The sequence below is a fragment of the Crotalus tigris genome, unplaced genomic scaffold (genome assembly GCF_016545835.1).
Source record: "Crotalus tigris isolate CLP2741 ecotype Arizona unplaced genomic scaffold, ASM1654583v1 scf7180000019328.220996217465:2438092, whole genome shotgun sequence".
Classification (NCBI taxonomy): Eukaryota; Metazoa; Chordata; class Lepidosauria; order Squamata; family Viperidae; genus Crotalus; species Crotalus tigris.
Window position 1 is genome coordinate 401,593 of NW_024097488.1, and position 10,834 is coordinate 412,426.

Below are 10,834 nucleotides of genomic sequence, written 5' to 3' on the forward strand. Positions count from 1 at the left end.
ATTGCAGACTGACTATGTAATTTCTAGCTTAATTTTTAAACTCCTCAGTGACATTGGGTGGAGAGAAAGATATCTGCCCTATAAATTGGAGGCCCCCAATCTTTTGGGCACCAGGGACCAGTTCCGTGGAGAGAGATTTTTCTGTGCACCGGAGATGTGGTTTCGTGTGCTGCCTGCATCCAATGGATGGGGCTTTGCTTGTTTATGCAGCTCGGTTTCCGGCATGCCACAGACCGGGAGTTGGGGACCCCTCCTTTAAATTAGATATCTAATTTTTCCTGAGTATCTTATGAAAATTATCCCAAACCAGGAACAGGTTTTTATTTTTCTTGGACTATTACATGTTCAAAGCAAAGGTGGCCTAATTCTTGTTTATATTTATGAATTATATTCCATAATTTGCCCAGGATTTCAAGTTTCTGTACTTAACTAGTACTTCATCTGATTTTCCTCCAAAATAACTGTATGAGGTGGGCTGGGATGAGAATAGCAACCAGCCCAGTTCCTTTAGTGACTGAGAGTAGATCTGAACTTAAATCTCCCCAGACTGAATCCCAAGTCATAATTGTTGAACTGCCTTGGCTGCTACTTGTATTTAAAAGTATAACCTCAAGCCAAGCTTGCTACACTGCAGAGTGAAGCATTTTGTTTCAGAAAGTACACAAATATATAAAGGAACCAAATATTTTTGTAATGCAAGAAAACTTATAATGCTGTATTAGCTAGGCAGATGATAGACTTAGGCACCATTCCAAGCAGCTGAATTTGAACACATAATCTTTGACTATTCCCTATTTAAATAACCTACTTCCACACACATTTCATATATTTCTTGTTTTCTAAGTCAAGCCAGCAGCTAACATGCCTCACCCTGGATCAGTATGCTTTTGGTAGTGATCAGTTAAAAGGTCGTCATCCTTCAGGGCCCTTTCTGGATCACCAAATTTATACCATTGTGCTCTATCTCTCTAAATTCTTGGCAAAACTTCCTTTTTTCCACCTATTATATAAAAATCTAATACATATAATCGCAATAGGCAACATTCATTTTTTTTTTGTTCCAATTCCCTCTGTTTGTTGTTAAAATGTAGTTTGTAAGCCCCTGCCTCTAGAATTCTGGTTTGCAATAGTCTCTGAATCTTCTGCAATTTATCATTTCGCTAGGAAAATCCAGCATACCAGTGATATAACAAGTAAATCTGTTTTTTTTTTTTTTTTTTTTTTTTTTTGCTTCTCAGGATCTGCAAGAGCAGGTTTATCTAGTCCTTTACATATAGTCATCTGAATTCTGCTTCACAGATAACAGAAATTGTGATTTTCTTTCCATAATTTATTCAATCCTGTGCTTTTCTGAAGCAATTCACATGATACAGAACAGCCTTCCCCACATGGACATCTGGGACTGCAACTCTCAGAATTGGCCATTTTGGTTGGGGATCCTGACAATTATTGTTCCAGCTCATCCAGGTTGGCACAGACTGAGGTAGAGCCTGCCAATAATGGATAACTGCACCAACTCCCAAATGTTCTTTCCATAATAAACATGGCACTTTTGGAATGTAAAGCTGAGATCCAGTTGGTAGTGGAAGGTTTGATGTTGAATTTTTTTGCTTATTTGTCTCCTATCTTTTCCAGGTTTTGGAAGATAGTTGGGGGACGGGGGTGTTCTTCATTTTATCCCCAGAACACTAGCTCATGAAATAGGTTGAGCTAAGAAGCAGTGACCCACTATATTACCATAGTCATAGTGGATTTGAACTTGGTGTTTCCAGGCCTAATGATTACTATATTATACTATATTCAGTCATGTGAAGATTACTAATTGTTCTTATTTGCACACAACTTCAAAATAGTGATAATATCCCTTGAGGATGAAATTAGGACTCTTCTGTCTGTCTCAGCTTTGGGGAAGATAGTTTTGGCCATAAGAATGCATTGTTCCATTGTTGGCTAGAGGTGGTTGGTTCATTAACACAAGAAGACAGCATCACTGCTCCGCTCTAATATTTTTGTTTTAATATTTTGTAATTTTAATCTGTTTTTATATTTATAACTGTTTTTATCTGTGTTTTTATTACATTATAAGCTTCTCAGAGTTGCCTTGAACTGCAAGATAGGTAGCATATAAATTTAATAATTAATAATCTAGCTACTCATTTAGATAATTTAGATTTATTCATGTATTTGTGGGGCCATCCTTGGGGAAAAAATCAAACATCAACTGTGACTCTACAATGTTGTTACAAAATCAAGACAAAAACATTAAAAGTCACATGTGCACAATAAAAATAAATAAAAATCCAGCACAACATAAGCATCATTTAGTTAAAACTAACATAAAGGCCAAATGGCCCCTGGAAAATGCTTTTTTAATTTTCAAAATGACTACAGGTAGTGGTTAGGTTATGATAGCAATTAGGACTGGAATTTCCATCACTATGCAATGTGGTTGTAAAGCAGGAGATGCCACATGGCCCCATTGCATAGCAACAGCAATCCAGGAAATACTGTGATCTGGGGAAAGGCAGGAACCTCAGGCAAGTAGGTTGATGGGTGAGAGCTATAGGTTAAAGCCACAGAAGGGCTGGTGGGTGCTACAGGCAGGTGCTATGGAGCATGAATGGGTAAATGGGTTGGTTGTTGTCCCAGAAAGCAACTGTTGCAAGCAGCAAACTACAGAGCATGGGCAGATGCCATGGCCAGGCACTAAGAAGCATGAGGAAGCAAAAAAGTAATGGGAGCGACTTAACGACCTGCTGACTTCCTATTGACTTTCCTTGTGTAGCAGATGACAATCATGTGCCTGTAGAATGCTGCAACCATTGTACTGTAATTACAAGCTGGTTGCCAAGTACCTGAATAATGACCATGAGAATATTGCAAGAGCTGAAATTTTACAGACCAATCACAAGTCCCCTTCCTTCAGTGCTGTCATGAACATTTGAACAGCCGCTGAATGAGTGATCATAATCTTAGTACTACCTGTATACAGTAGGAGTTGTCCTTTCCTTTAGTAGGAGAGTCTTCAATAAAATGGGAGCCACCACTGAGAAGGTCTTATCCTCTGGCCCACTCTCCATGAACTTCATTTGTAGGAGGACCTAAAACAGGCCTTATCTAAATGAATGGAGCAAGACAAAATCATTATCTAAATGATTTTGACAGGGCTTTGCCTGAACTATTTCAGTTCAGTGCTGCATTCTAAAGAGCTTTAAGTCTGCTTTAAGCATTTTTAATTAAGTCCAGGACCTTATTAATAACCAGAGCAACAATTTCAAGAGATTTTCTTGCCTGACAGAGTTGTCAGATGACTGGCTACCATGACTTACTTCATAATTTGCATGGCTACTCACTTAGATCCAGTTTTCATAACTGCTGTCTGATTGAAACTCTAGCCTATGCTTTTTAGAGGACAGATATATTAAAACTAATATGATTTATTAGCCAGAACTGTTTCATATGTAAAGTGTTGGTTGCATAATACTATAACATAAAATACTATATCCATTTTAAGTTGCTTATGTGAATGATCTAAGATCAGTTTCTGTAGATAGTGCTTTATGAAAAATAAGAAGTATTAATCAGTTCACACACGTGTGAGTAATTGAAATGCTTATGTAAGCTAGCAATTTCCTCACTGAAGAATGTTTGACTCAATGAAAGTTTAAAAGCAAAACAGTTATAAATACAAAGGGGAAATAAATAGGGGTTTAAGGCTATTGTAAATACAGTGTACTTGTACTAGGAGAGGTAATACAGTTTTCTATCTTAAGAAAGCTCTTTTTTCCTCTTATTTTAGAATGCACACAGTTGTTAGCCTTTTAATGATGCCCAGATGAGAGATCAACATGAAAAACAGTAAGAACTAATACAGCCTTAGGACATACATATATACAATCAATTAAGGGGTTTTGTTTTGTTCTGTTTTTTGTTCCTTCTGAAATTTCACAGGAATCATATTTTTGTACAGTATCTCATTAACCAAAAAATAAATTTACCGTGGTCTTTTGACACCAATGGAAACAATCTTCATACACTTCATCATTGTAGCAATATTAAATGGAGCATTGGCAAAATGAACATTGCCATGTGTTTCCTTTAATCTTCTTGTGTAGTTTATAATTAAATTTTGCTTGAAATTGATATTTTTCTCTTGGTAGTACCTGTTCTCTTTAAGTAAATTCCTGAAATATACTAGAGAAAAGAAAAGTGCTAGACAGTTATTTCAGCAATGCCAGTAATATCCTTCTTCATATCTATGTGCCATTATCAGCAAAACTAACTATATTTCTCTGTCTCTCTCACAGATAAGATTTTATTATGCCGGCTGGATTCTTCCGGGTGTGCTTGGTGGTAATCACAGCTATTGTCAACCATCCATTTCTCTTCCCAAAGGAAAATGTTACTGTTTTTGAAAACACAGAAGAAATCATTGAAAAGATGAAAGAGCGTGAGGAGAACCTGAGGTTAGAGCAGCTGAAACTGGAGCAGGAATTAGCAGCACAAGAAGTTTCAGTGGATTCCTCAGAGGAGAAGACTGGACCAGAAAAACAGTACGACCATGATTCACTTTCTTGGAATTTCTGGACTGCATTGTCCATGATAGTCTTCCTTCTGATTGAATTCTGGAGACAGGATTACCAGGAAGGGAACTGGCAAGATTATACTAAAGAAGATGATGAAATTAATGTTCTGGGAAGAACATTCAAAGGTTTTATTCTACCAGACAAAGTCACATTGGACAGTTTTTATGAAAGATGCCTCCAGAATGTAACAAGTGATATTGCTAGGAACCGAGAACTTGTGGAAGGCTTTGCAGATGACTTATTAGAAGCTTTGAGAAGCATGTGTAATCGAGATACTGACATGGAAGTGGAAGAGTCTATAGGAGTTGGGAGCATGTACGAAAACTGGAGAGCAAACAAGCCTTTCACTTGTGATTTCATTGTCCCCTTTAATCCTCCAGAGCCATACTGTTTCCAATTTGAGAGTTGGTGTTCAGGAGAGTCTATTCTACCGGACAAAGAAAGTTATGGTATGATAAAGATCAGCCGGACAGATGATAACTCATCAAGTTGTATCTGTGATAAAACTAAATTGGGAGAAGATTTACTTTGTCTACTTCATAGCAAAGTGAGCCAATCTAGGCAGAATAACCATGTGGAAGATCTCCTTTGCTTCAAAGACACTCAGTATCTTGATTCTGACCAGGTTATGACGTGGTTCCAGATGGCACTTACCAGGGGATGGAATAAAATTGCACACAAGTATGAATTCAGTCTTATTTTCAATCACCTGGATGCTCCAGGTGCCCTGAAAATTAAGTTCAGGTCTGGAAAAACGATCACATTCAATCTCAGGCCTGTGGTACAATATGCAGATTCTGATGTATATTTTATCTCTCACTTTCCATTCAACAGCTTGGCACAGAGTTCCACCAGCAATACTCACTGGTTTCTCACCTTTACTGTGTATGAGAAGAGATATATCCAGTTTATTTCCAAGACTTTGCCTGCTAATCCTTGCCACCTCAGTTGCCTCCAGATTTTGTCTTTCCTTCATGGAAAGCAGTGCAGTCTAACAGAACCAAGTAGCTTGACAAACTACCATTTAAAAACAATAATCCTGCATTTGCTACAAATCCATCCTAGTTCAGCATGGGCTTCTGACTGTCTGGAGGCCAGGCTGCAAGATGTACTCAACTTTTTGGAGAAAAGCTTGCAAGAAAAAAGGCTTTACCACTTTTTCATTGGAAATAGAAATCTGCCACAGGAACTGGGTGTTCCAGTGGAGTTCCAAAAGGCAGAACCACTGAACCTTTTCCGCCCCTTTGTACTGGAACGAAGTACTTACAGAAAAACTATGGACATGTTCCACGAAATGCTTAAAAATACATCAGCTTTAATTAGTGAATATTCCATGCATGTTCCAAATGGACAGGCAACTCCACTAAATAAAGAGCTGCACTGACAGCTCCTTCTCTGACATACCATATATGCAAATCTCCCCATGGGAGAAGATGTATACATGTAAAATTTATGGCTGTATAACAAATACCATTTTCATTTTCTTTCCAATGATCTTGGCTGATATTTATGTACTCTTTAACATTTTTATCACTGTGTATCTCTTTGTTGTAATGAATTTAAACAAGGAAAAAACATTTTTTATATATTTATTATATTACAGTTTTAGAAATATAGTAGAATCTGTGTTAAGTGTTTTATTATTGCTGCTGTAGCAAAGTACAGTAGCCAGATTGAAAAAGAGTGCCTTATTTACAAGGTCTAACATATTTAATGAGAGAAGGATGTACAATTAAGTAATAGATCTTCAGTCTTGTTCTGCTCCCATTGGCATAAAGCTCTACTATCGTGATTTTTTAAATGTAATTTTAAGTTCATTTAGATCAGGGTGTCAAACTGCCAGCCCGCGCGCGGGCCAGACACATCATCCGGAAGCCGCACCCACCCCATTGCCGGCAATGGCAAAACCGACCCGATAACGTTGCACGACATCACATAATGTCGCGAGTTTGACATGTCTGGTTTAGATATATGTAGCAAAACATATGGTTCAGTATAACTTCCTGCATTTGACAGTGCAATTCCAAATTACGCCTTTAGAAGCAGGTCCTACTAAATTTGGAACAGCTTATTTCTAAGGGATCTCAACTTAAATAGGCAATAAAAAATAAATTCCAGTTCTGATCAGTAGATTCTACTGGAAACAGCTTCCTAATGTATATCTGATCTGTTCACCCATCATATATATCTGATCCACCCACCCCCATATAAATAGCTGCTCTTTCACTGTAAAATGGGGCACGGCTGTTTGTTAAGACTTTTGTTTAGAATGAGGATGAAAGTTGAACAAGTCCAGTCTCCCAACATAAAATAGTATGGCAATCTTATCAAATGTACAGTACGCATGGTCCTTGATTTATGACTGGTCATTTAACCACCATTCAAAGTTATGGTATCCTTGGAAAGAATGTTTTTCTGCCCGTAAACACTTTCAGCCATCATAAAATGCTATGTTCCCCCTACCCCATAACGACTGCATTTTAGGCCCTTGGGAGGGGGCTCCCATTTACAACTGGTTACCAAACACTGCATGATCAAGTGATTGCCATTTACAATCTTCACTAGCTTTCCCAGAAAGTCAGTGGGGAAGCTGGCAAGGACATTTGCAAGTACTGTAGAGGGAATAGAGGGGAGCCCAAATCCTGAAGGCTACAGAAATGGCACTCAAAACCTGAAAATTTCAGCATGGTTTCTGCAGCCCACGGAAGGATTTTTCCTCCATGCGTGGAGATCTGAAATTTTAGCATGAAGCTGAAATCCTGGCAAGCAGCAATTTCATCCTGTCCACTTAACGATCTAAGAGATTGCTCAATGAACAAAACTGGGAGTGTCAGGATTGTGGTTGTTGAGCAAAGCAGTCATATGAATGTCTATCGATAAAGGGGGGGTGGCACATAAAACATAATTTTTTTAAAAGGAAATTCTATAATGCAAATCCCAATAGGAAAAATTTGGAAAATTTTATGTCTATCTACATTTTTAAAAACCATGACTCTGGAAAACTGGACTTTGCTAAAAAGACTGAAAATTTCTTTGTGCCATCAATGGTATTAGAATATCCATTTTCTGACAGCATTCTTTTTTGCAGGCAATTTTTGCACTTAAAAATGTTTCCTCTATTCATGTCAACAATCTGCTATATAACTGATTCCTTGTAAAACACAGGCTCCAGTTAATAGGTCTATTAAACAGCCCTCTGTGTCTCCAGTTATTTTAAGTAATTACATGGTGGAAGTGGAAAATAACTGTCATCTTTCCCTGTCAGCACTATTTCTAGTTTTGTCACTTGAACAAAGTCTCTCAGGAGAAACAAAATATGTTGTAAAATATCCACGAGTTCCTTTCTTCAGGGTATCATTGAACATCTGTGAAAAGCTTTATTAAAGTTTTAGTAAATACAAATTTAAAACTTTTGCTTATCTCAAAAGTTATAAGAAAGCAAGGCTGAATTCATAGAAAACACAGAAAAATGGTTCAAGAAATGTGAATACATAGGCTCTCTTTAAAGATGAGTATTCCTTTTTCATGTCATTTTAAGCTATAAGCATGGTCTATACACATGCAATAAGCCAAAACAAAAAACAAAAACATATAGTAACTGAGTAGTAAAACCAACGTTCTCTCTAATTTCTGACATGCTATAAAGGGGGGAGGGGGGAGTTTTGTGCAGCTTTTTCCAAACTGACTACAAATTTGTGTACCACAATATAAATATATGAGTAAAATGTAAATACCCATATCATGTTAAAATATTTGTATATTTACAGATTATATAAACTTGAAAGTAAGAGTATGTTACATACACACTTAAAAGTTGGGCCCTGAAATTATTTATCCTTGCTGCCAACTGCCCCCTGTAGTTTTCTTGGCAACATTTTGAGAAGTGATTTACCACTTCTTCCTAGGGTTAAGAGAGAGGGATATACCTAAAGCAGGACTAGAATACAATCTAGCCCAGGCATGTCAAACTGCTGGCCTGCGGGCCGGATGCGTCACGCCAAAACCGCACCCACCCCATTGCCAGCAATGGGGAAAAAGTCGCGATACATTATCACGAGTTTGACATGCCTTATCTAGCCTAACATTATTACTACTATACCTTACTGGCTCTACATATACATATTTATGGGTTATAAACTCGCTAATCACTGGTAACAAAATTATAATCAACCATGCCCATAAGCTTCAACTGATCCAGAATTCAACAGTGTGGATGGTGATGGATATGCCTCAGTATGCCCATGTAACATCTTTGCTTCGTGAGCTGTGTTGGTTGCCAGTTTATGGGTGCAATTAAAGGTACTTACTGGTTTTTATTTATAAAGACTGGCATGGCATCGTTACTTGAAGGACCACCTGTCTCTCACAGTATCTGACTGATTCAATGTGACAGGATTGGCACGCTGTAGGTTCCTTCAGTTAATGCCATTTATTGAAACCCCAAAAGTGCCTCTTCTCTATAGAAGCACTTGCCCTCTAGAACAAGGTTCCCCACAAGATCCAGATGGCCCCACCTTACTGGTGTTTTGAAGGGCTTCAAGACTGGGCTGTTCTCCCAGACCTTTAGAGAATGTGAGGGAAGCTCTCAGATTCTTTCTGTTCCAGTTTAGTTCTGTCTTTTTGCTATATTTATCTCCTATTTTTGCTTGTATTTGAATAAAGCTGGAAGTGACCTTGGAGGTCTAATCCAGCTCTACATTCAAGCAGGAGAACCTATATCATTTCAGGCAAGTGACTGTCTAGTCTCTTCTTAAAAACCTCCAGGGATGGAGCACCCACGATTTCTGAAGGCAATCTGTTCCACTGGTTACTTGTCCTCACTGTTAGGAAGTTTCTCTTTAATTCTCTCTTTGATCAGTTTCCAACCTTTGTTTTCTTGTCCTGCCCTCTGCTGCTTTTCAAAAAATGATTTTTACTTGTTAGCCACCTACAGTTATCGAGAGTCAACTCCTATATACATTTAATAAGTAAAATATTTTGTAAACATTTCAACAAAAAAATTAAGTATTACACACAAATTCTTTATAGTCTCCTTTTTGTTTTTTTTCCTCCTTCTTTTCTAAACTTAACTTTAAAATGACATCTGTAATAAAAATAACAATTATGGATCTTGTGCTGTCCTAAACTGGAGATATTAAATCTTTTTTGGAGGGAGGATGGGACACTTTGGTAGAAGTTCTGGGGTCATACTCGGTATATTTCCAGCTGGGCATGATATACAGGAGGATGGCTGCCTGCAGTCTTAGGAAAAACATGCCTTTTCCAGGAGCTCCTGCTCAAGTCTGTGCCACTGAGTGACCCATCTTGCTTTACGTAAGCAAAGATGGTGAGCTTGTGCACGGCTCCTCACAAACTGCAATTTGAAAGCTCACAGTTTTATGGTATCTAAAGTTATTATTTTTGAACTTAAGTTTTGTGTGTATTTGATTTTTTATATCATGCATGAAGATTTGATAGTACACACAGATATCTTAGAAATAACATAGAGTAGAAGGTGCATATAGAAAGTTCCAGATTCAGTTCTTAGCATATTCAATTATTAAAACTCCTGGCAAGAATGGCAAGAATCTCTGCAAGGTAGAGCAATGGTCTGTTTAAATTGCTTTCTTAAGTTGGCACGTTTTTTAAATCATCAACAGGATTCTTGGCCATACAATAAAAAGTATACCTAACAAATTTTTTTTTTTGTTTTTGTTTTTTTTTGCAGTGTTCCCAGCACCACACCTTCCCCTCCCTCTGGCAAACTTCCCACATTGCAGGCTGAAACAAAAGTTCACAAAACATGTCTGAACATAAGGTAGTCTCAAAGTGTTTTCTACTTGATGTGGGTTCATTAAATTGATTTTGACTTTATACCTTTAGACTCCGTTTAAATGTAGCTCTATTACTCACATAGTTATTTCTATTTCATATTTCCTTCTACAGCAATGCAAATACAACTTTGAATTTTAATTTTATAGAGATTAAAAATTGCTTTATATCTATACAAAATGCCCATTCATTCAACTCAGATTTGCCTATATTGAGATGGGCAGACCTGAGACTTGCAGGTTCTACAACTTTTTTTAACTAGCATTCAAGATCTACCATCCAGGGCCTGATACAAAGAAATGCATTAAGAATTAAAGAATTTTGAGTGTAAGAAAGGAGCACCAAACTTGGCTCCATTTCATAGCATAGTGTTGAACCAAACAAAGGTAATTTTGTGACAAGCTCTGATATACATTTGCATGCCAAGTACTTTATAA

General features: G+C 37.5%; 1 protein-coding gene across 2 annotated transcripts in view; it reads left to right on the forward strand.

The window, feature by feature from the left end:
* LOC120316275 (inositol 1,4,5-trisphosphate receptor interacting protein) overlaps positions 1 to 9,367 on the forward strand; it is a 31,699-nt gene extending 22,332 nt beyond the window's left edge. For both annotated transcript variants that reach the window (XM_039361655.1, XM_039361656.1), the window contains exon 2: positions 4,308 to 9,367. In XM_039361655.1, the coding sequence (XP_039217589.1) occupies positions 4,321 to 5,970 (1,650 nt within the window). In that variant the 5' untranslated portion in view covers positions 4,308 to 4,320 and the 3' untranslated portion in view covers positions 5,971 to 9,367. The remainder of the gene's footprint in view (positions 1 to 4,307) is intronic.
* The last annotated feature ends 1,467 nt before the right edge of the window (positions 9,368 to 10,834 follow it).